The sequence below is a fragment of the Nestor notabilis genome, unplaced genomic scaffold, assembly GCF_000696875.1.
Source record: "Nestor notabilis isolate BGI_N333 unplaced genomic scaffold, ASM69687v1 scaffold4281, whole genome shotgun sequence".
NCBI classification, from domain to species: Eukaryota; Metazoa; Chordata; class Aves; order Psittaciformes; family Psittacidae; genus Nestor; species Nestor notabilis.
This window is the reverse complement of record NW_009915354.1, coordinates 24,043-49,621: the sequence shown is the minus strand read 5'-3', so window position 1 is coordinate 49,621 and position 25,579 is coordinate 24,043. Positions and strand designations below refer to the sequence as shown.

Below are 25,579 nucleotides of genomic sequence, written 5' to 3'. Positions count from 1 at the left end.
GGACGAGCTTTGAAGGGCCCTTCCAACCCAAACTATTCTATGGTTCTATATCCAGGAATGAAGTGTGAGATTGGTACAAAAAGAAAGCGCCACATGCTCAGTGCTGTGTTTCCTGTAGCTCACCTCCCAGGATCCCGTAAATGGGGGTAACAGCTCTACATGTACCAGAAACTTCTGTTACCACCAAAATCAAAAGTATCAGCTCATTTTGTGCTGATTTCTGTGATTTAGGTCTGTGGCTGACTCAACAGCAAGAACCAGGACATAGAAACCAACTCTAGACCTGGTACTGTCTACCTTCTTATTGCTCCAGCCTTACCCACATTGACCTCTATTTTGGTCTTACTCTGAGTAACTGTCCAGATCTTTTGCATATTGCCCATGGTTTTATAAAGATTTGCCTCTTGACTTTAGAGGTTGGACTTGACTCCACTCTGACTCCTTCTCCCTCACTGCCTTTGGGTGCTGGGACACCTTCCACTAGAGCAGGTTGCTCCAAGCCCCTGTGTCCAACCTGGCCTTGAACACTGCCAGGGATGGGGCAGCCACAGCTTCTCTGGGCACCCTGTGCCAGCGCCTCAGCACCCTCCCAGGGAAGAGCTTCTGCCCAAGAGCTCATCTCAATCTCCCCTCTGGCAAGTTAAAGCCATTCCCCTTGTCCTGTCACTACAGGCCCTTGTAAAAAGTCCCTTTCCAGAGGAGACTCTGTCTTTAAACAGAGACTCCTTGGTTTTGCAGATAAAGGAAGAAAAAAGAGCTGTAGGTGGGAAATTAAACACCTCAACAACATCCAAAGATTTATTACTCGTGGGATCTGCCTCTTATCAGCCAGTCTGCATTTCAAATGCATCTCGCATAAAGCTGTTTTGCTGGGCTGGTTTCCTCACTGGTGTCAGCAGATAGATACTTCTGCTTTTGCTTTTCAAGAGCAAAACAGCCTCTGGTTAGACCCATCTGGTGGACTGCAGGTCAACTGCTGTTGCAGCTTGCCCTGACACAAGGCTTCTCTAACCTCATCAGCTACTTTCTCTGCCCTGGCAAGTATCCCCCACTGCGAGATGGGTCCTGGCAATGGCTTCTTGCTGTGAATGTTGTGTTCTAGGGTAGTGCCTTTGTCATAGGAAAGGCATCAAAGAAGTCAGGTCTGAGCTGGCTGCGTGCAGGTTTCTGCATTTCCTTGCTGGGTTCCTGTCTGCTTCTGTTTGAGGAAGATCTTTGGTCATCACTGAAGAATTTGCCCACTGTTGTGGCTCCTTGTCTCACCCGGCTTGAGTAAGACCTGCGCATCCATCAGCTCTCTGTGTTCCCTACTTGGAACTTGCCCATATACAACACTTATAAAACCATGTTGGTGCAGAAACACACAAAGGAAAGGAAATGCTGAGTTTAGCTCACCACAGTTCGTGACTCACCGCATCTTGTTGACATGCTCCTGGAAATACCCATTTCAGACTTCACCACTCACTTACTATGGACACAGGTATATCTTTATAGCATGTGATAGTGGAAATAAGCATTGAGTTCTGCATCCACAGCATTGAAATTCAGGATGTTCTCGTGCATCCTACTGGCAATGGCTGTGTTCCACAAAGTGGTATCTCCAGCGGAGAACCACAAAGGAAGTGTCACTGGTCCTTTTGAGTTGTACTCAGCTCTCTGAGATCATCTACTTGGGCTGGAAGGGGAGTGTTAAAGGGTAAGGCTGCATCACAAGGGGAAGAGTCAGCCCAGAGCAGGCACAAGGTGACTTCTGACTTGCTCCATTGCATCCATGTGCTCACTCTTGGTCTAGCAGGAGGTCTGACTCAGAGAGAGTCACCTGCACAAAGAGCTTTTGACTTCACTTCTGAAGCACCCCAAATTTGCATCTAGCCCGTGGCTAGCTCAGCATGAGCTCATCTTCACACCAGGTGATTCTCTAGTGCTAACACCTACTTGAGGCTTGAGTAACCTGCAGAGCATGACTCTAACCCAGCCAACGCTGCCAAAACGTAAGAGAACAGTATCTCTGGTCCTCACCCTCTGTTGGCTTCTCCAACCACATCAAACGACTGGATCTAAGAACATTACAACCGAATTGCATCAAGTGCATCCTTCCCTCCTATTCCTTGTTACAGGGATTGTTTTCCTTTGTGCTCTCAGGAGAGCATCCTGCCATGCAGGAAAGGTGCTGCAAGACCAGCAGGTCCTCCCAGAGGGTTACGAAACTCCCCTGAAATTCCTGATGGATTGACATGCCACGGTCCTGAGAATGAGTGAGGATGGGCTGTTTGCATCCAAGGTCTATCCATAAGGAAAGGGCTTTGGAAAAGGATAGCTTTTGTATTTTTGTGCTATGCTTTGGCTAAGTAATATGAAATAGACATGATGTATATAGGGATGGCAGCATAAAGTAGGACTCATCATGTGTAATCTTAGCGGTGTAAATCAAAGCTTGTCACCCTGGGGTGCCTTATGGTCATCACAGAGAAATAAGCACTTTTACAGTATAATTCACTTCATCTGCCTGGTGTGAACCGTGCCCTGGAAACGTGTATTCATCTTCTACTGACTCTAAAGGGAGTGCTGAGGGCTAGCTCTTCATCAGGGTGAATCCTGCTTAGCCATCAGCAGAGCTCCAGGAGCAAATCTGGGCGTCTGAGTCACTTCGATGGCAGTGAGCGAGGAGGGGCTGTTGCAATTGTTTGTCTGTGGTCATCTAGCTTCAGGGGCCAGGTTTTTGGTTTTTGGTGAATACAGCTTAATTAGGAAGTGTTCCCAGGCAGGATTTGGGTCCTGGCTGCTTTCTTCAGCCACACATCGAGGTGCAGCCACAGCCGGCTTCTGTGTCTGAGCTCTGTCTCTCTATTCACACTGGTTCTCAGCTTATATTCCAGATGCCAGTTTTAAGTAGCTGGTAGTAGAGAGCAGGTTTTGTTGGTTTTAGATGTAGTCACAGTCTTTAACATACACATATCCTTGAAATGTGCTTGGAAACTTTAACATCTAATGTCTTGGGCACTCAAAATGCAAAGAGTTTCATGCTGAATTCCCACCAAATGCACTCAACTTAAGTGCTTGGATCATGCTCTTTGTCCCTATAAGAAAAACCATCACGCTGCAGCTGGGAAGAGCAGGCTGTCTGCTCATGCTTTCTTAAACACAAATCCTAACTTAAACTTAGCAACTGTGTTGAACGAACTCCTAAGACCAACCTAAGTGGCATTTTAGCACGTAACAGCCAGTGGTTTTATCACCTTCCCAAAAGCTGTTACATCTGAATCCTTTTATCACAGGAATCAATGAGCGTGAGCACTAAGATTTATGAATGAATCTCTTTACTTATAAGTCTAATATATATTAATCAGTAACACCAAGAAAGCCACAAAAATACAGAATGACAAAACACATAGTTAATATTTTACTTAACCAGAATAAAGTCCTTTCTGGCAGATTGATCATCTCTGAGGGCTTTCTCTTAAATCACAGCTCCTGTCTTTTAATAGAAGGTTATGCCTGTGTATCAGCAGGCTCTGCCACCCTCCTATGATGCAGCACTATGCCATCTCTTCTAGATAGAGGCAATGAGGACTGAATGACCAGAGCTGACATCTTCAGGGGTGAAGATCAGGGTTATCCATTGTGGACAGCTGGTTCTTCTTGCCATGCCACATCCATGGGCTTCAGGGGGTGATGCCAAGTCCAGCAGAGACAACCCAAGGCAAACCGTGAGCAAAGGGGCTGCTCTTCCTACCTAGCAACAAGGCTTTTCCTCTGCAGTCTGGTCTGACACGCTTCCGCTCACAGCAACAACCTGATTTCCATGCAGAGTGAGCCAGCAGCATAACTGGGAATCCTCGTGTTGACGTAACCACTAATTACCCTCAGCATAATTAATGTGCCATAACACAGCCTGTGTTTATTGCAGACAGGGACAACCACACAGTTCTCACAGTGGGGAGATGGTGCATGGCTAGCAGAAGAATTGGCTTGGAGCACAGACCATTGGATATCACCTTTTCGGGGGTGATGAGTGATGGGGTCTCATCTGGTTGGTGTCTGTCCCCCAGAGGATTCTGAACCAGGCATCTGGAAACGTGTCCTCCTCTCGGCTCTCTGAGGTATGTGGTGTGTTTTTGTGGCTTCGGGGTGTAGAAAGACTTCAATATACAACGCTTGGGACCAGGGAATTTGGCCACTCACTATCTCGTTATAATTCCTAGGCAATATCTGAGTGTTGGGCAGGGAAGTGTGAGGAGAAGACAGGAGGTGCATCTACCATAGGGTCATAGAAACGGTGGTTGGCAGCATCAGCTGGAGGACTCTAATTCAACCTCATGCTTGAAGCAGAAGCACTGTCAGCTCTAGACTGGCTTAGCCGTGGTTTCACCCAGCTAAACCTTGAGTCATGTCCACACTTCATTAGTTCTCATTTCCCAACAACCTGTCACAGGCTGTGCTATCTGCCTAGAGACACCTTTTGTCCTGCTGCCCAACCTGCATCTCCCAAGGCACAGTGTGTGGCTGTTGCCCTTTGTGTCTGGCTCTACCACAGAGCCTGACTTTGTTATCTTTGCCCTTCTGAGTAGCTGTAGGCAGCTATTGGGCTGCCCTCCAGCCTTTGCCAGACTCAGCAAGCCTGAATCCCTCATTATTTCCCAAAGATGTGTGCTCCGTGCCTCAGAACACCTTGGCAGAATACCCCAGAGCAGCTCCAAACCAGCCAAGTCTGAACAGGATTTGGGAGTCCACATTTGTGGTGAAGTCCTGGCCCAAATGTCTTCCAGGAAGACAAATCAAAGGAGGCTTAATAAGCAGGTTGTGTTAATAAAGATATTTCATCTTCTTAAGAATGTATCTGTATGAAATCACAGCATGGATTAATTTCTGTACAGCCCAGCATGTTCATGAAACCAAAGCACAGTTTGGGTGTTGCTATGGCTTGTGAAGAGCTGTGTGTTTATGACTGGGTGGTGGAAGGAAGGAAATCCCCCAATTTCAGGCTGCAGAGTTGCTTCAGTGTCTTGGGACTTCCATTGTACTTGAGGAACAACTGTAGGGTGTGAGATACTTCCCAGTCCAACCTACTACCCTTTCATTCCCCTGGCTGTCAACAAGACCAGCAGTTAACTAAAACAGTGCATCAGTTTGCTGCTGCTGCTGCTTTTCCCCAGGTAAAAAGCTGGAGGTGAGTGACCTGCTGCCCATGAAGGTGAGCAAAGCCTGAAGGACTTGGAATGGGACATGCTCCAAGCTTGCAAGGAAAGTGCATTTATTCACCAACTCCCCTTGCCAGGCTGTGCTGAAGGCTGAATTCAGCTATTCCAAGTACAGCAGTGAAGCCACTGTGATGCTACGTTGAATGAGGGAGCCCTTTGAGAGAGAAGGAAACTGGAGGGATGGAAGAAAGGGGTCTGATGAGCCTAGAAAATGCAAAAGGTCAGATCTCAGATCTGTTCAGACCTCCCCTTTGGTGCTGATCTGTCATGTGAGGAGGCATTGCAAGGCAGATCTAATCAGGATTGATCTGTGCTTACTGTCAACATGCATGGTCCTTCCTTTTCCTCTGACGAGCATACATCTCCTTCATCCCTGACCTGCCAGCCTGACCTCGCTGCCAGGGTTTCCCCATGGATTCAACACTTGCCATAAGATCAGCAAGGAGCCAGCCCTCCCTCCCTGAGGCATGGCCTTGTCTTACTTAAACTTCGAGCAAACATGTTGATTCCTTGGGGAAACCCACCTCTCTGGCATAACCTCCACTGCATCTGCAAGCACTTCTCGTGCCCAAAAGGTGGTAAGAGGCAGAAGTGAGCTGGTATGTGGTGTGTGGTTTTCATACCACAGCGCAAGAACCCAGCTGCTTCCTGGGTACATGGGAAAGAGCTGCTTTGAAACCTGGAGATGTGGCCCCACTGATGGAGTGATTTGGCCTGCAGTGCTTTGCCGGATGTACCCCAAAACCAGTCACCAAATCAGGGGGTTGATTTATTGTGCAAGGCTTTTAAGTATCTAAAAGTCAGACAGCTGTGACCAAGGTATCAGCTTTGACAACCTTTATACTCAGCTTTCATTTGAACTATTTTGTAGTTCTACATTTGCTTAATCTGGGCTAACGTCAACTCATCTCTGGAGACACCTTTTTCTCTCCATTGGCTGTAAAGGGCAGGTATGGAAATCAAATGCTGGAGTTAGGCTGAATGAATCCCATCTATAGCAATTTGGGGGGTGGGCATCTCTTATTATTTCTTTCTATATCAGATTTTATATAAGATTAAGATTTCCATGTCTCATAGGCGCAAACACAGCACTCTCTTTTTTCTTCTACATCAATCCCTTTGCCATCCACATTTTACCTCTGCTCCCAGGAACATATCCTGGTTTAGCCTTGCTGCTGTCTCTTCATCCTTTAACACCCAACCCACAGAAGTACTGGTGTGCATCTGTGATGAGGGGGTTCTGTTATTGCCTAATCCTCCCCAGTGGACTCTGTGCAGCTGCATGAGAATCTGAAAGTGAAAGAAATGGGCTGACTTTTGGTCTCCAAAGCTGAACAGAATTGAAAGAGTGAAAGTAACCACAGACAACCCCACAGCTCTCAGCTGGTGGGTTATTTGTAGCAGGGTGATGCTTCATTGGTGACAAGGAGGAGACCCCACTGTCATCTCGGCGTTACCTGCTCTGCATGCACGAGGACCGTGGCACTCAGTCTGGTGGAGTGAATATAACTGAAGTTACCCAAATCATGTGCCAGCTTTCTCAGCTGAGCTATACCATATTGAAAACACTGTTGGTCCTTATGGGGAAAGGATGGATTGAACACGTCTGTCTCCAAAATGGAAGGATTGCCATAAGCCAGTATTTGGTATGTTGTGTAGAAGAACAGCTCGAGGCAAATAGCTTTAAAAGGATAATCTGGGGAGGGATTAGGCAGCCTGTAAATCCTTTACATCTTTACCTTTTGCCCTCATTTTCTCCATAAATGTAATATTTTTGTATGGCCCTGGACAATCATAGAATCCCAGACTGGTTTGGGTTGGAAGGGAGCGTAAACCTCCTCCAGCTCCAACCCCTGCCACGGGCAGGGACACCTTCCACTAGAGCAGGTTGCTCCAAGCCCCTGTGTCCAACCTGGCCTTGAACACTGCCAGGGATGGGGCAGCCACAGCTTCTGGACAAAGGTTGTGTTTGCACAGGATATGGGCCATGTTCCTTTATGGAGAGCTGCACAACAGAGCTGCTTTGAGACCACTTCTGGGACATTGGGAGGGACAGAATCAGCAGCTTCTGCCTCTCCTGGGCACCTCAACGCTTTGGTCTGATCTGGCTCAGCTTTTTAACCATCACTTGAAGCTCACACTCATTGCAACACCTGCAAAGGTGAACATACTTGGCATAGTGGTAAGGTGAGATATGTATGTCTCAGCATCCTGGTTGTAGCTGACCTTGAGGTGTCCACATTGCCTCCCTGTCCTCACTCACATCACCACAGTATGTCCCTAAACCAGAGGTGACACACAGGTCAAGGAGGGTAGCATGTCCAGCATTCGGACATCCTCAGGTCCTGCCTATGGCCATGGGATACCAGGATCTTTGCTGCCCTCTAAGGAGAACAGTCCAGAACAGCATACATCTCCTCCATTCACATGTCCAGGTGACATTTCTCTTCCTTACATTTTGTTTTCTCATGCCCATTTGTTTCCTGCTGCTGTGAGATACTCGTTCCTAAAGACTTGCAACGTTCAATCTACTTATCATCTCTTTGGCTATTCATTTGCTTCTTCCATGGGGACCAAAAACTTGAGATTTGTGGCCCCTCTTTTTCTGCAGTAGGAACAGTGCTCTCCTCTGCTGCTGCTGGTTCAAAGTCCCCCTTTTCCTGCACCCAGGAATTTGCATTTCCCTGCATTTGGACGTCTACTTCATATTTTTCCCTGCTTTGAGCAGGAGGGTGGACTGCTGTCGTTAGCATCTGATTGACAGAAAGAAAACTGAGGTAGGTACCAAGAGAACATCTTCCTAGAGAATCCAGATCTGGACTTCAATACACTTTCTTTTAGAAGTGCTGCAAGTTTTGTTTCTTTTCAACTATGACATGGAAAAATTATTGGAAGTGCTTCATCTTTGGGCTCCCAACTGGGAGAAGACTGGAGGATCCAATAGGATTTTTCCATCACTGACCTTTACAAGCTGAAGAAATGGAGGTTTGTCTGACAGGACAGACCACATGTGAGCTGGCCTGCAGGATCCTTCATTCAGCATCATTCACGCCTTTCCATGCAGAAAGTGCACACGTAGGCACTGCCTACACTGATGTGAAAGGCAGAATAGTGCCAGTTCCTAAGAATTAGAGCACAGATTTTATACGAATCAGTGAAATACAAAAGCATGACTTCAGACCTCATGAGAAGGGGAAGTTCATGGCTTCTTTAGGTTATTTCTGGTTATAACAACCAACTTGTTGCAGCATTCCTGGTCAGTTATCTATATTTTACACACAGTATGGTTTTTCTATACACTTAGGAAAGTTTTCCCAGATTAATTAAAGCTGTGAACAAGTGGAGGAGTTTGGCTTCATTCCCACTGCTTATTTGTTCACAACTAAACTGGACTCTTTTCCTCCACTTCCAGAAGAAGATCACCCACATAAGGATTTTAAACAGTTTCACTGTAAGAGTTAACCCAGGTCAGCTTTTGTTGATACCACTTCCATGGGAAAACTCCGTGTTATCCAAGTCTGGCTTGCTGCAGATTGATCTTCTTGGGAATTCACCATCAGGGCTTTTGAAATCTCTATGTTTCCATTGCGGTTTTGATACCATGGCCGGGTATTGATTGTATTATCTGAGCTGGTATCTGCTTTGGCTGCTTAGTGTTTCACTGTGGATATTTTAAGCCCTTTCTGAAAAAAAGAAGAAACCAGGTGTTGTTTGACTGTCCCCTTCTCTGTATATAACAACTCCTTGTGTGGCAGCGTTCTAGCCACGACCTGATACTTTACTGTGTGAAAAGAAGAGCACCAACAGGGATTGCCTGGACATCAAGCTCAGCACTTTGCTATTCTTCTTCAGAAATACCCATCACATGCTGTTTTAAACTAGTGCCACAGAATCCCATTGCTCCTGTATATTGAGACATGTTTTCAATGGCCAATCTTTTGCACTAAGAGAATGTAGCAGGATCAGACCCAAAGGGAAAGGACAGAGCTCAGGGAGTGAAACCCAGTGCAAGGAACTGCTTCCCATTGATGCTTTTACTGGGCTACAGGAGGGAGCATTTGCTAGATCAGAGAAAATGAACCCTTGGGTTCAGTATAGAAGGTAAGAGACACAGCATGTGGCCTGGGGACTAGGGGTCTGTATAGAAATGAAATAGTCATGTTCCTGCAGCTTTTAATCAAAGTGCATACAAAACATTGCCAGACCCCTTTACCTCTGGTCCAACGCGCAGCTCAGGATAAGGGACCCTTCATAGAGTCCCTGACTTTTGTCATGCCCATTTCTGATGATCCTTGGTCATAACCATTTGCAACCTTTAGTCCCATTTCCACCCCACTAATACTGTAGGAAACCAGTGTCCTTTCTTTAGCTGTCCTTAGAGAGAACATAGAACAACCCCTCTCATTCCCTCCCCCTCTGAGGTCAAGAGAGAACAGCCTACCAAACCTTATTCTTGTATCCATCCCTCAAATCCCTCTGATCCACTCCTAAGAGGAGAGAACTGCCTCCCAAACCTCCTTTATGGGCAGATTGGGATCCTGTTTGAACATGGATGGGCTCAGCAGTGGCTGTACTGGGATTGTGTTTGAATACAAGCTTAGCAGTGGCTGTACATTAGCAAGCAGAGACCGAGGTGTGCCCTCAGGATCTATAAGGTTATATATATATATGTGTGTGTGTGTCTATATATATATATATGCCATGTTAATTTTATTCTGAGAGGCCATATAAGAGCAGACTTTGAACATCTGTGTGTACTCAGAGGCAGGTCAGTAGGTCTAAAGCCACCAGGGATCTGCTGGGAACAGAAATACAAGTAGGTGCTGCAGCAGTTGTGGCAGTGCCCGATGGGGAATGAGGAAATGGAAGGGGAAATGACCAGACATGGTTATCTGCTTCTGGCACGTGATGCTGCAAGTCAGCAAACTTGTGTGAAATCCTGAGGAAACAGCAAACAGCCATTGTCACCCCATTTTGGGGCAGGCGGGAACAAATGTCCCCTGAATAACAGCAGAAATACTCTCTTTTCTGTGAGTTTCTCTTTCTGTGAAAAGAGGCAGATTTATGACTGGGTGTGTATTGCAGTGGGACTCTTGAGGGGTCACACAACTGTTTCACCAGGAAGAAGAGTGACACAACAGCTCAGTTGCTTGTCCTGAGACTCTGCTTCAAGGTAAGCTCTTACTCCTTTCTCACCATTAACTGCAATATCTCAAGTGTCTCTTTAGCTTCAGGATAAATACATCAGACAAAGCGTGGGCTGCAGTTGCTGAGCTCTAGCATCCACCTTCCAAGGAGAAAGTGAGAGGTTTTGCATGCACTGTATTTTGCAGCTCTTTATCATTTTATCTTAAGGAGGGCAAGGACAGAAAGAATAACTTGGGAAAGAAACTCAAGAATAGAAAAGCAAAGATCTGGAGAATACAAGAGAGACACTCAGAGGCAGAAGAGACTGGAAGAAGCTTGGAAATTGTCACCACATGAGCTAATAATCCCTGGTCTTTGAAAAAATGATAAAATCAGGTGGGATCCAGGAAAAAATACCACTTTTAGTGATGCTCAGATCAAAATCTCAAAGAAGGAACGCTATTTCCAAAGGGAATAAACCACCCCACGATGAACTGGCACTCCCAGAAGCTGATGCCATTAGATCTGAAGCCCTCAGCAGCTCTGGCAATGTGCCACTCATCTGGAAATGTCACCAAAACCTGGTGGGATGCTCTGTGGTGGTGTCAGTGTTCCTGCTGCTCACCTTCTGTCCCAGCCAGATGTTACACCTGGCCAAGGATGCTTCAGGGAATGATCAGCATGGGAAACGTTGGGAAGAGATGCACAAGGAGATGCCTGATGGTGAACTGAGATGTCTGAATGTAGGAAGACAGATTCTGTCTCACTGTGGTTTTTTAATCATTCATCTTGATGATTGCAATTTCCCCTGCTTGTCTTGGACATCATTTTGCAGATGGATTATTGCCCAAGCTCCAGCAAAGTCTTGTTCAGCTAAGAGTGAACACCAGGCATTGGTTGTATCTGATGCACCAGGTACAACCAGGCATTGGTTGTCTCTGAATGCTCCTTCCTGCTGCACAGGAGTCTGACAAAGCTTGTACAAGATGTACTGAAGATGCTGGGTGCAGAGTCCCCTCCTGCTCTAAGGGTGGTTACTGCAACCAGACACTCCTGTACACCCTTATCTTATGCATTACTTCCTGCCAATTACAGCATGCACCAAGCAGATGGGAGTTGGGTTTGAACCCTCTTCCAAGTGCCACATTGGGAAAGGGTGGGTCTAAGGTCTTATTTTGGTCTATTGACAGAAGTTTATCTCCCAGCTGTTGAGAAGACTTGATTCAAGGCCATCAGAACTAACCACACAACACCTTGTCTAATTACATTTCAGTTGCCAAGTCACCTGGAAAAGTCACATCCAACTCTTGAATAAGGGAGGGCGGAGAGGAAGGTTAGTGAGTGCCATAACTCCATCCCTGACCTTGCAAAAGACCTCGGGAAAAACACGTGTCCTGGCTCCAGCCTTGGATAAACTGACTCTAACCCTTGTTTGAGAGGTCTAACAACTCTGCCTTCTTGGAGATCATATATAAACCACCCTGAGGTCACAGCCAGCTTCAGACTGTAGCAGAGGCATTTGAACGTCCTGTACCACTTTGGGGCTGCAGGCAGAGCCCTGTGAATAAAGTCTTTACGTGCTGCTCTTTCACACGGTAGGTTGGTTTCTCTGTATCTGTTATTAAGTTAGTTAGGTGTATTTTAAGCTCATGGAGGGGGTGGTGGAAAAGAAGGACTTTTCAGTAACTTTTCTGCCTGATTTAGGGCAGATACAGTCATGCTCTGCAGAGCATTGTAATAAGCCACTTCTTGTGGTTTGCTTTTCTCAGTTATCAGCTTGCTTGTCATCACGTTCCTTATCCAGGACTAGTAAAGAGGTAAGGTCCAGATGTCTTGGTCAGAGCAAGGGTGCATCTACATCAGTGTCCAATGCAAATTAATAGATGAGGGTCAGGGAAAAGAAGAAGAGAAGAGTAAATGTGCAAGGTGACTTTCCAAGCCTTCAGTAGTCCTCAGCTCAGCCACTTCCCCAGCCAAAGGTGGGGTTTGTGTTCTAGATGCCATTTGGCAGCTTTCTCACCCATGAATCTTTTTAGGGGCTTGTCCTGCTTTATTGGAAATGCTCGTTATTTTAAAGCTACTCTGTCAAATGCCTAGCAAGGAAAATGGAAATATCACTGTTACCCCAAAGCATCAGAAAGAAGACAAAGCACCCTGCATCGCTGCCAGCATCACAGGGAATTTCTCAGCAGTTCTCTCCAGAGACAAAGATCTTGCTGACTGCTGAAAATCATGTCAACACCCAAGAAGGACAAAACAGGACCTGCTTCTGCTGGAGAAGGAGAAATTCCTGCACCAGTGCCTTTTACAGCACAGGGAAAAGCAATCAGGGAAGCTAAAGATGTGGATCAGGAGGAATCCTGTGCAGCCGTGGGAAGAGCTGCCCCTTGGTGTCTGCATTGCTACAGCAACAGGCAGAGTGCTGATGAGATACAGGCGTCATCCCTCGTGCTTCCCTCATCCCCTTCTCCTTCTGTATCCGTGTATCTGCAAGTTCATTACTTGGGGTTGGACACCCTGAAAATGCAACCTGGGGTGAAAATGGCAGCCAGGACCCCAGGCTGGACCACTTCGGGTTAAACATCTGACCTAACTATAGGGGAGATTAATCCTGTTGTGAGCACAGAGGAGTTGCAGAAGAGCAGAGTATCTGTGTGAACTTGGATGGGACCAGAGACATGTAGGATGTGCAGCATTGCTGTTATTTCCCTTCCAAATCCCCCATGAGACTAGATTCAGCTCAGCATTGCAGGTGGCTGAGCAGAGTACGTGCCTGGCTGCAGGTCCTCTGCTGGGAGCAGGTCCTCAGAGCAGAAGGGAGTGAGGTGGTATTCTGAAACAGGGGCTTCCAGCCCTATTTCTGCAGTGCTAATACAAAAGTTCAGCTCTTGGCCAACACAGGTAGGTTGGAAAAGGTGGCTTTGTCCCAACACCACGCCTCAGTTCCCTAGAAAGGTTTGCTGTGTGACCTGATTAGACATGGGATGGGTTTGGATCCCTCCTCAGACAGGCTAAATTCTCCCTCTGCTGCCTCCTCTAGGCACCTCAAACCTATTTTAGACTTCAACCTCATTCCCCTGTTGACGTTTCCACATCCAGGAGGGGAGAAGTTGTCCCCTTCTTGTTCTCTCATAGTCCTCTCCTCTGCCTGCCATGTCCCAGAGGCACAAGAACTGCTCCAGGCCATGATGAGCTTTCTCCAGGCTGAGTGTACCTCTGCATTTGCCCTCCAGGTGAGCAAGAGCCCCTTCGCTTGAAGTCCTCCCCGTGATGCTGTTGCTGCTGCTGCTGCTGCAGGTCTTGGCGAGCTGCCTCTGGCTGGGACACAGCGAGGTGGTGACATCCTTTCAAAGATCATGCCCTCAGTTTTTCTTCCGGGAAACCCCCCCAAATGAAGCCCTGGAGCCGGAGAACCCAGCCTGGATCTGCCAGCGTTACAAGAACCAGTATTACTTTGCCACCCTGTATGACAAGAGCAGGCGCATTCCCGTGTACTCTGCTTACCTCTACCAGCCTGCATCTGGCAAGAGACCCAACATATGGCTGGTTGAGCCCCAGGTGAGTGTCTTCTCTTACAGCACATCACCCTACAGTCATTAAGAGATCAACTACAGCATTTAAACAAACCCTTCCTTCTCCTCCCACCACCCCACACACATGCAAACCAACCCACTGAATGGGATTCGTCTTATCTAACTTCAAACACCTTCACTACACGATTCCTCTGGTGCATCTGAGGCATCAGCAGGAGGATGAGATGAGTCACATCCTAAAAGTGCCCATTTTGCCACATCGACCTCTTAGGAACATTAAGTCGAATTATGTTACATTACATTACATTACATTACAAAGTCAAATGACTCCTGTCCCATACTGTGGTGGGGGACCAAGTGATGGGGAAAAGACACCCAACAGCAGCTAAATGTTGGGATGAACACTGCTGGGCTCCAATCTTCACCCTGAGCTGTTTTGCATCCCCGACATAGCTTATTTGCTCCCACTTAAGAGTCATTCTGGCTTTGTAATTGGCATGAGAGAAATGCAGAGAAACTCAGAATGGGGTGGGATGACCCAGTGAAAAAGTCTAGGACCAGGCTCTCAGCACTGAGAGGGTTTGGTTAACACTGCAGGAATGTATTGAGTGATATTTCAGGCAGTGAGGAGTGAGTAAGAACCAGGATCAGTCGAGTCAGAAGTGCACGATCTCCATCCACCTGTAGTTGCCACTTACCACCGTTGCCTCAGGCTTGGTTCAGAAGGATCCACGGGACACAAAGATCTCTGCAAACTACAAAGCCCTCCCAGACGTGGTTCTAACTTCTAACAGACTTCAGGCCTTCAGTAAAAAAGCCCAAGCAAATTACAGAGCAGAAGAAGAGGAAAGTCAGGTCATTGCTCAGGACACAGTAGCAGTAGGGAATTTAGGTAAAAATGAGCCACAGAAGACAGACACATGCCCTATTCCAGGGAGAGGCTAAATGTATTTCCTTAAATATGAAAAGGTGTTATAGTTATGAAAGAAATCATTTGCACTTGTTACTCATAGGAACTCAAACAGCTAATATGGTACTGCGACCACTGCAGCCTCCACATCTGGGGGGGATAAACCTTCTCCCTTCTCCTCCCGGACCACGGTGTGAGGCCATCTGTGGAATGTGTGAATTAGTTCATTTCCGTCAGAGGTTTTACACAGTGTGTATGTTCTCTTGGGGGATTATGAGCTCCTTTAAGAGGCTGATCCTTCCCAACTTGCTTTCAGTGCTGCTGCAGAAGGAGCACATCTGTTCTCCCCGGCCCACAGCAGCTCTGAGACACAGTATTAGCCCTGCAGTAGCAGATCCCACTTGCATTGAGGTATTTTTTGCTTTCTGAGTGAAAAAACTTCATCCTTACGATGCATTATAGTCCTTCCAGGGAAAACCACCTCTAGGATTGGTTTCCCAACACATCTCCCTGTGTACGGGCTTAGAGGAGGCAAACACTGGTGCTTCAGGAGTGCAGTACTGCAGCAACCACACATAGTTCAAGTGAGGGGCAAAGAGGAGGAGAAGAGGCTGAGTCCTTCTTATCTCCCCCATGGAAGGCTCTGTGGCTCTTCTGCTCATCCTCAACCCATCCTGTCCACCTCCAAAGACTCCCTAAGACACCCAGTCTTCAAAGAGGGCATCTGTGTGTTTGTTTTACCTGAGCTCATAAAACACCAGGGTCTTGACACATTGGGTTAAAAAAGGCATGAAAACCTTTCACAGAGACTGAGCAAAGGAGCAGGGCTGATGCTAGTGTGATCAGATGCGGGTGATGAAGGTTGGATGTGATTAATGGGGGTGAGAGGCCCTGGGGAAAGCCCTGGGCAGATGTGGGATGTAGAGATGGAAGGAAAGGGAACCAGATGTGGCAGAGGAGATGTCTCACCCACATCACCTTTCAAACCTGGAGTGGAAAATGCTCATTGTGTCGTGCATCTACCCACAGCCCCAGGCTGGATTTCAAAGGTCAAAAGTCAAATCAAGAGCAGCCAAATTCTGAGCTGTGTTCATCAGGGGGTCACAGCTTCATGATTTCTCTCAGATTCAGGCACTTTCATACACTGAAATGACAAGAAATGAGTGCTCAGGACTCAAAGACTTCTGCTTCAGAGAAACCTACTCCATCATTCCCAATACTAACCCCTTTTCCTCTTCTTTACGTCTCAAGCTGATTGACACAACTTATCCCAAAACTATGGAAAAAGAGCAGACCCTCTTGAATGATTATAGCATCAGCTTAGAGGAAGTCGGTAAGCACCAGGCTGTCTACCAGGATTATAAGAACCTGACAGGTTTGAACCGTGGCCATTTGAACCCCAACAGCCATCACTCAGACTCCAGCAGCAGGACGGCCACCTTCACCCTAACCAACATCGTGCCCCAGAATGAGAAGCTCAACGGCGGCGCCTGGAACAACTACGAGCAGCAGACGATGATGAGGAACACCGAGGGCTGTAACACCACCTATGTCGTCGTGGGTGCTGTGCCTGGGAACAACTACATCGCCAAGGGGAGGGTGAATAAACCCAGCTACCTCTGGGCGAGTGCCTGCTGCGAGGTGGACACCAACCACAGGAAGACTTGGGCTGTCATTGCGGAGAACGACAGGAATGAGGTGCAGCTCCTCACGCTGGGGGAGCTGGAGGACGAGTTGACCGAGCTCTATGGGAGGGAGCAGGTTTCTTTGTTTGACAGTGGTTGTCCCCGGGAATAAGCCCCACTTCGCATTCCAAGTGTAAAAGGCTCCAGAGCTTTCTCCACATGCCCTGTGCAGCATCCATCCTGCTTCCTTCCCCAGTGGTTTTCCAGCTCTGTCTCTTAGAGCACCTCGTTTGATAAAAGCAAGAAAGAGATGAGCTGCCCACGCTTGGAGGGAGCTCTTAGGAAGGAGTCCTTGCCCTGGCCACTCCGGAGGGACAGGCTGGATAACAGCCCCTGGGCAAGGAGATCAGAGCTTCTCACTGAGACTGGAAGGGCTTTGCCTTTTTCCCCCCTTTATCTCCATGCCCATATACAGATCATTGCTCTTTCCAATCCTCATTAGATATCACTGGTAGTGTGCTGCTGACTTGTCCCTCACCTCCTTAGGAAGCGTGTGGGACAAGGGCAGCTCAGGTTGCCCAGAGGGGTTGTGGAGTCTCCATTGCTACTGATACTCAAACCCAGCTAGACACGGTCCTGCATGAGCAGGGGTCTGGACTAGAGAGGTCCATCCAACCTCAATGATTCAGTGATTCATCCTGGGACAAGGAAAGCAAAGAGCCCAAGGATTGCTGAAAGTCTGTAAGGATGATCCTACAAATGCATTCTGACTAGTAGAGCAATGGTAATAGCAAAGGATAAAGGGAGAGAGGAAGGTGAAGAAGTAATACAGCCAAGCATAGGAGCAGCACCTCTTGAGGTCTGTATATAAATAAAACATGGAGAAAGAAGGAAGTAACCTACATCTATTCCCTAAGCTCCCTAACCCTGAGCTTACTTGGAGACTGTTTATATATCTTTGCTAGCAGGTTGTTGTTTGCTTGCATTTGGAACTTGCACTTTGAGAGGAGGAGCTGAGGTATCAGCCAGCCACACTCAGGGATCAGATGTACAGCAAGCTCTGACCAGTCAAAGGTACATTTCTGTGACACGCTGGTTGGATAATTTCATTCTCTTCTCTGCTTCTGAACCTTTCCTGCAGATTCATGTGTAACTGATTTTGTTAAACGTGTTCAATGGGTGTAAAAGGTCAATGTATGCCGTGTAATTTAGTTCCTGAGCAGTTTACAACATAAAGTATTTGCTCCATTGCTGCATTGTAAGGTCACCTTATATATAAACCATAAGCTGCTTCCCACTGAAATTTCCACTACTAGTAATGTCCTAGTACCTGCAGCATCCTTACAGGAGGTAGAGTGTCCACATCCACTCTGGAGGTGCTGTAGCACCTACGAAATTGCCACCATCAGACTCCAGTTACTTTTCCTGTGAATGTGCATGAACAAAGTGGATTGTGCAAACAGCTCATACCAACTGTCTCACTCACACAGCTACCAGCTTGAGCCTGAACTTCACAACCCAAGAGCTGTTTATCAGCTGGGTCTTATCCCTGTGTTCGTCATCCCTGTTCATCAACATCACTCACACCCCCTTTGCTGGGTAACCCCTGTAAACCCAGGTCCCCTGCCCTGAAGGATTTTGCTCCTCGGTTCACATGCTGCCACAGACCACTAATGGGGTGAAACCATCAGTGCTTCTTCAGGTTGAGGGACCTCTGCAGACACCTCTGGGGTTGCTTATGCACTTGCTCACCCAGCTCTGCACGCCTGCTGGGACTTGAAACCACACTCATCCTCACCACTAGCAGCCCCTGTGCTCTGCTGGAATACCCCACTCCCCAACCAGCCCCATTAGTCACCTCTCCACCAGCTGCCCAGGCTCTCCCTAGGACCTTTTCCCCCAGTGGTACCCAGAAATACCCCCTCCCTTCCACAGCAAGCATGTGGAATACGTGGAAAGCCAAAAAACAGTGAATGAGTCAGCTTGGAGGCTGCCTTCCAGCAGATACAAAGGATGCTTCACAGAGCACCTGAGCTTGGAGCTGAGCAGAAGGCTGGCCCAGCTCCAGGAGCATCCTTACATCCATGATTTTCACTGGATTCTGCTGACCCTGGCTATGAATGGGTAATAGGAATATTTGGTGAGCCCAGAGGCTCTCCATGCATCATGTGCATGCCCTTGGTGGGGTGGGAAGCTCCTCTGTCCACTGCACTGAGATGGGAAGGTGCTGCTGTGTCTGTTCATCTCTGGGGAGAGCTCTGGGTACTAGTGGGTAGCTGGGATTTTAGAAAGGAAAAATGATTTTTCCCAAAGGCTACAAGGGGATGCTGGGAGTTAAATCCCATTAAGCCCTGTTGCTCATTGCATTCCCTGCAGGGGTTGCTGGAGTGGGCTCGCAGCTCGCAGAGAGTCCTGTCACTGTCTAAACTCACTTCACTGCAGTGGGCTGGATCATGTACTTTAGTTAGTGCTATTCCACAGCTGAACATGCTGCCACATCCTGTCCTGAAAAAGAAGGAAACAAGAAAATCACTCAAGTGGCATCATCCAGCCTCTGCTTGAGAAAGCATCTGGGCAAAACTCATTGATTCATCCAGATTTGGAGCAGCGATAACATTTTGCCGGAGTAAATACAATATGCTTATTTATGTAGCCCTCCAGGAGCATCTCTGGCTGCCACATGGGGAAGGTAGGCTGGGAACACCTTCTTGGGGCTTTGCCATCTCCATCTGTTGGGTTGGTCACGCTGAAGCTGTCGGATTTGCCTGTCTTTCTCATGTAGGCAGCAAATGTGCTGTGTGTGGTTCTGCATGAAGCACGTCCTGTCTGTGGCACTGCCACACTGATCTCCTAGCTGGTTGTCCAGGGGGAGTGCACATCTCTTAATCTCAGCCTGCAGGGACAGGCTTTTTCCTGGGAAATGAGGCTTAAAGCCTTGAGAGTTCTTCCCAAGTCTCATAGGAGGTTCCGCTGGGAATTTCCTGTCTTCAATTGAATGTGGAGCTATAAAATGAATATATATATATAATTTCCATTAACCTAGCTGCTTTATCTTGCCAGGAACTATTAGAAGAGAGGAATGTTCAGTTTATTGAAAAGCAAACATCTCTATTTTCACCTTTTGCATTGTTGTTGCAAGGTCACCAAAGAAGCTGGAAAACCTGGAGACTTGAAAAACAATTCTCCTTTCTGATTCTTCATCCAAGCATGTGACATGTTATCGTTGGCCAGTTAAATGGAGGAACAATGAATTATGGATCTTTGTGTCTCTACAGCATCTTCTGGCTGATCTTTACTGCCTTCTCTTAATTTAAAGGACTAAAGTTATGGTTGGCAACTCTTAGAGCAAAACCCAGTGTGGGATAAAAAGAAGGGCCCTTGAACTAAAGGTTTAAGATAGCAGAAGGGTCTGTTGAGAGGTAGTAAATGAGTAGAAGGGGAAGAGGAAAACTTCTGCCAGACCAGCTGTGAACTGGGCTTGGAGGAAACCTTCAGATGGAAGGAAAATGGGGATCTCAGATCAGATGTGGAGGAATTAATAACATTTAAAGTGGGGGAAGAGGGTTACCAGTGAGTTAACTGCTGAAAGGCTTTATGCTGTGCCTGTGTCATTTTACACCACTCTCAGGATATTTGGTGGAATCCTTCTTTTTCACATGCCATAATGATACCAGTGGGGTTAATATTTTCAGATCGAACATGCCAGGTCTCCTACTATGAAAAAATGTTTGCTTACTGAGTACCAGATTTGCTTCTGTAAAGTACTTACAATGTAAATTCACACGGTGTTTCTGACAACTTACACAACTGCGTGTCTCTCACCAGTTACATTATCTGAATCTAATCTCTTTGTGAGTAACTCGCTCACATTTTCTTAGTTCAGTAAATCACATAATCCCAGAATACTTTGTGTTGAAGGGACCTTAAAGCTCCTCCAGCTCCAACCCCTGCCACGGGCAGGGACACCTCCCACTTGGTTGCTCCAAGCCCCTGTGTCCAACCTGGGCTTGAACACTGCCAGGGATGGGGCAGCCACAGCTTCTCTGGGCACCCTGTGCCAGCGCCTCAGCACCCTCACAGGGAAGAGCTTCTGCCCCAGAGCTCATCTCAATCTCTCCTCTGGCAGGTTAAAGCCATTCCCCTTGGCCTGTCCCTACAGCCCCTTGTAAATGAAGACTTGTTTTAACAAACTGCTTCATGTGTAAATGGTGAACAGTAATTTACCCCTGAGATGTTACTCTGAATGTTCAGAGGACTGGGCTGGGACTGACATCAGTTTACAAAGTCACCTCACTGCCACTTCATCCAATCCATAAGACAAAAATAGAATTGTCTTCATTTTACTGTGCGCTGTGACTTAAGGGACAGTATAAACCCCTTCAGTGTTGTTATTTGTTATTGTACACTGCCCTAAAGCAGAACGTTACCAAGGAGTGAGGGAGTCTGAGCAGCATGAAGATGCTAAAAGTTGGAGAGAGAAACCTTTGGTTCTGAGCAGCGCACGCTGGAAAACAGGGCTTCTTGTGCACAGGAAATTTTGTTATTTCAAACTGTGGTTTCAGTCTGAATCAGAACAAAAGGCCACGAGTTTCCAAATTCCCCCTGAGATGGAAATTCTGAGAATGTTGGTTTGGAAACGCTGAAGCAGCGTGTTTGTGATACCCACCTCCCGCCACAGACCTGATGAGCAAAATCAACCTTCTCATCAGCTTGTGGCAAGGCCACCACCAGCTTCCTGGTGGTGAAGGTTTTCTGGATGCTGGAGGTTTCCTGGGGACACCTATGGTGACATCTCAGGAGCTTCTCTGAGGTCTGAGCATTGATCTGGAGCCCTCATCCTTACTGGACTTCTTGGGCATTGCACACCTGAGTCCTTGCCCAAGGAAGTTGTGAATGCTCCATCCCTGGCAGTGTTCAGGGCCAGGCTGGACAGAGCCTTGGGTGACAAGGTCTAGTGTGAGGTGTCCCTGCCCATGGCAGGGGGTTGGAACTGGATGATCTTAAGATCCTTTCCAACCCAACCCATTCTGTGATTCTATGATCAAGTGGTTGAAAGGGCTATGTTAGGAAGATAGGAAGGCAGAAGCTGTTGGCAGGGTAGAAGAACCAGTTTCATTTCTTGCAGAAGGCCCAAACTATTTATGCAGCAGCACTTTGCCTTGCAGCCATGGGCTGCACCTCCCTCCGTATGGTTGGGATGACACCTCTGGAGCCCCTTGACAGAAAGGGTCATAGTGGGTATGGGTATGAATGACACAGCCTTAAAATGAAATTTAGTTAGGGAATATCTTCCCTGAATTACTTGGTTACCCCAAGCCCCTGTGTCCAACCTGGCCTTGAACACTGCCAGGGATGGGGCAGCCACAGCTTCTCTGGGCACCCTGTGCCAGCGCCTCTGCACCCTCACAGGGAAGAGCTTCTTCCTTATATGTAACCTATATGAACCCATCACCCCTTGTCCTATCACTACAGTTACTGATGAAGATCACAGCAGATACCGATCTTTAGGCAACCAGATCAATGTGTAGGTGTTCCCATGCAAGCTGCTGTCTGAGCTCCCAGTAGTCAGTGGAATCCATGGGGTCTGGAAAACTATCCAGACTGGGTTGAATGTCTCTAGACTCCTCCTGTCTCCACTGTGATGGGACCAGATCACATGGAGACACCTATATGAAGGGACATAGGATGATTCATTGCATTGTGCAGGTTGTTTCTTACACTGCAGACCTCTGGAAACACATTTTCTCACACTTGTGTTCCTGGCCATAGCATAGGAGTATGTGTATTACCACCCCTTGGGGAGGGCTAGCATTAAGGGAGCTCCACTGCTCTTAGATTGTAAAAATCTATTCATTTCTTCCATTATCTATTTTGGAGATATCGTTGCCAGAGATCCTCTTCCCTAAATATTTTTAGTTAGCATTTTAAAGGTTAGCTGTGATATTACACGTGTGAAGTGAGCTTTAGCACAGCTCTTTAGAATAAACCTTCCTGTGACATGTTCCTAAGTTTTCAATACTTTCTGTAATGGGAAATAAATCATGTATTTTTATAAGTGTAGATCAATAGCAAGAAGAACAAGCTGCCTTTCAAACACCCAGAACAGTTTATGGTTATAGTTTATTAGTTGTTCCATGCTGAGAAAAATCAAAGTCTACAAACTAAAAATATCAACCATCACATCTCCTGTGAAACTGGTGAGAGCAGCCATGGGGAAAGCTCAACAGCAATGGTGCCCCTTTGGCCACAGCTTCTTCCAGGGTCACCCTTTGCTCCCAGGCTGGGTCCTACTGATTTCTACTTGCTCTCTGCTTGTTGTATTGAAGGCTCAAGCCTCAGATACAAACATTTCCCCTAAGGACCAACAAACCCTTCCAAGAGGTAAAGTACAGCTCAGAAGAGAGTTACAGCTTCCTGACGCAATACATACATACACAGCTTCGGTTCTGGAGGTGACCTGGGCTCAGACTCCCTGTGTAGACACTAACAGCTAGGAAAATTAAACTCCATGAGAGTTGCCCAGCCTGTAACCTGGTATTGCTTACAGGTCCCTTACCAGCAGTGTGTCTCCTTTGATATCATAGAATAGAATCACAGAATCAGCCAGACTGGAAAAGACCTTTAAGATCATCAAGTCCAACCCAGCCCTGCCAAGGCCACCACTAACCCCTGGCACTGAGGCATTGGCTCCACGGGCTGTGAACACTTGCAGGGACGGTGACTCCAGCCCTGCCCTGGGCAGCCTGTTCCAATGCCTGAGCACCCTCTGGGCAAGGAATTGTTCCTCAGCTCCAGTCTAAAGAGAAAGCCCCTGAGCCAAGCTGGCCAGGGAAAGGAAGAACCACTGGAGCAGCAGGAGCCATATAACTCTGCTCTTAAAAACGTGCATGCTAGGAGTAGGTGAAATATTAGCCTTCTCCAGTGAAATACCCTGAGCAGGACAAGCCATGGCAGACTAACTGCAATGCTCAACAGAGGTATGTTAGCATGAAGCAATGTGCATTGATTGAATGAATCAAAAGAGCTCAGTACCGCTGCGTGCAGCCTTCAGAGCAGCTGAGAGGTGTGAAAACCTATCGTCTATCATGTAAATACAGATTGTTGTTTGCTCCCATACAAAATAACAGCATGTAATAGACCATTACACATCCACCTTTATAAAGATATATAGTACACGTAAGTCTTATTCCAACAGGAATAAAAAAAGCCATGGGAGTATAAATATTGAGGCTTTGGAGGGAGAATAACTCAACAGGAATACAAACCTGTAAAATGACACATACACTGTCACAAAATAGAAAACTACAGCAAGAACTCATGTCTCCTGAATTATAAGGAAGGGATTCATCCCATTTTGCTTTTCTCATATGCCAGGTAAGAATCTATAGCTAATCTAATCAATATGGGCATCATTTAGAGTCAATGCAGAGAATCAGGTGCCTTTACACCATGAGTCATTTGGCCTGTATATATACCTATAGCTACATAGCTGTGTGTGTTTATATGCAGCCAGTAAGAATTTCCAGTCCAGTAAGAATTTCAGCTTATGTGCAGAGGGTGAATGGGTTTAATAGCTTTTTCCAAGAGGATATCCAGTAATAGAAGGAGAAAAGAGTGACTGTGTTTGACCCATCTGAGTTGGGATGGGATGGGGGGACACCAGGTGTCCAGCATCTCTCTTTGTGGAGAAGGTGGTGTGTGGGCTGTACTGATGGTGCCATCATCTAACATGCTTGGGCGAGTGGTCCATATGTACGCCTGGTTGCTTGGGAGAGGCTGCAGTTATATTAGCAACACATCTGCTATATGGGAGGAGGAGGAGAGTGGTTTTGGGAAGCAGTTTCAGGCAGGGCTCTTTTCCCATCTGTCAGTGATGGGGTGCTCTCCCTCCACCAGTGCTTGGTAGGTGGAAAGTCCCTCTGTCCCTGTAAGAAATAAGGGGTAATATCTTCTGCCTCCTTCACGTGTTGGAATATGAATGTCCAGGCTTCTTCCTCATTTGCCACTGCTGGTCTTGGAGTCGCTGGTACAATCTGGTTTCTTTTGTGGCAAGTCACAAGTTTCATGAGTTTGGATCTGAACTCTGCAATCTGAACTCTACAGCAGCAAAGAGACTTCACTAAAGCTGGGAAGAAGCACATTTTCTGTGGCTTCTTCTGTATTTACTATAAGAAACCACACAGTACTTTTTTCAGAAGACATCACTTAGGATCTCAGTTACTATTTCATCTGTTATCAGCTATTTTATCATTTGTTCCTCCACAGAACCAGTGAAATATAGACTATTCTTGACAATTTTTCACCTATCATATTCCCAGAAACCCTACAATGGCTCAGGCTTTCTGCCCTATGGTTGACCATCTTCACTAAAACATGTTTCAAACTGCTGTCTACACTTTCTGTGGCTTTATCCTATCGTGAACTGGAATAAGAACACTGCAGATGTGGTTTCACAAGGTCTCCTTTCCTCTTTTTCAAGCAAAATCCCCATTCAACTCAGAAGCAGACCCCATCAGTAATTAGTAAGGAACATGAAAAGTAATAGGGAGGAGGACTAGCAAAGAACTCCCAAATGTCAAACAGAGACATCTTGTATTAAGTAGGCTGGGGAGTCTGTGAAAAGGAACAGCCTTGGTGTGTCTCAGTGTAGTAATAGAAACAGCGAGGAGACTAAAATAAGTGTGAGGCACAAAGCTGTCATGACACGACTGAGAAATCAGGGGGATGAAGGAAGAAAAATTACGTGGTCATGGTGGCAGATGCTCCACCAGCCTTCCCACAGGTTAGCAGGGAGAACAAGACTGATTGTGTAATCTATCTGAAGCCAGCATATTTGCATGATTAACCTTAATTTCCCCACGGCATTCATTTTCCACCCTTTATTTGAGCTGCCATTCTCAATTCCACATCAGCAGGGACCGAGCGTGCTTTTTTGATCTCAAAAGCTCTGATTCCTCCTTTTCTTGTGCCAGTGTTTAATAGCTGAACCAGACAACCCAAAATCAAGGGTCATTTATTTAACGCCAACGAAAGTATTCAGAAATCTAAGCGGCGCACTAGCGAGATGGCTGATCCGGTTGGTAGCTCTTCCACTCCTAGGGAATTTCATGTGAGATTTCACATTTTCCTGGTCCCATCCCACTTACGGTGTTCTCTGCTTGGTGAGTCACATGAAAACAGCAGGAA

General features: G+C 46.8%; 2 protein-coding genes across 2 annotated transcripts in view; one reads left to right on the top strand and one right to left on the bottom strand.

The window, feature by feature from the left end:
• Positions 1-13,595: 13,595 nt before the first annotated feature.
• Positions 13,596-16,565, top strand: LOC104413182 (endonuclease domain-containing 1 protein-like). The gene is made up of 2 exons (XM_010024107.1): positions 13,596-13,883; positions 16,020-16,565. Exons 1-2 carry the CDS (start codon positions 13,596-13,598, stop codon positions 16,563-16,565), a joined length of 834 nt encoding a protein of 277 aa, XP_010022409.1.
• A 2,298-nt stretch (positions 16,566-18,863) lies between these two features.
• LOC104413181 (interleukin-2 receptor subunit alpha-like) overlaps positions 18,864-25,579 on the bottom strand; it is a 21,006-nt gene continuing 14,290 nt past the window's right edge. The window contains exon 6 of the mRNA XM_010024105.1: positions 18,864-18,898. Within this exon, the coding sequence (XP_010022407.1) occupies positions 18,864-18,898 (35 nt within the window). The remainder of the gene's footprint in view (positions 18,899-25,579) is intronic.

Coding starts and splice junctions, on each gene's coding strand:
- LOC104413182 (XM_010024107.1), top strand. CDS start 13,596: ATGCTGTTGCTGCTGCTGCTGCTGCAGGTCTTGGCGAGCTGCCTCTGG. Junction 13,884..16,019: donor TATGGCTGGTTGAGCCCCAG/GTGAGTGTCTTC, acceptor TTACGTCTCAAG/CTGATTGACACAACTTATCC.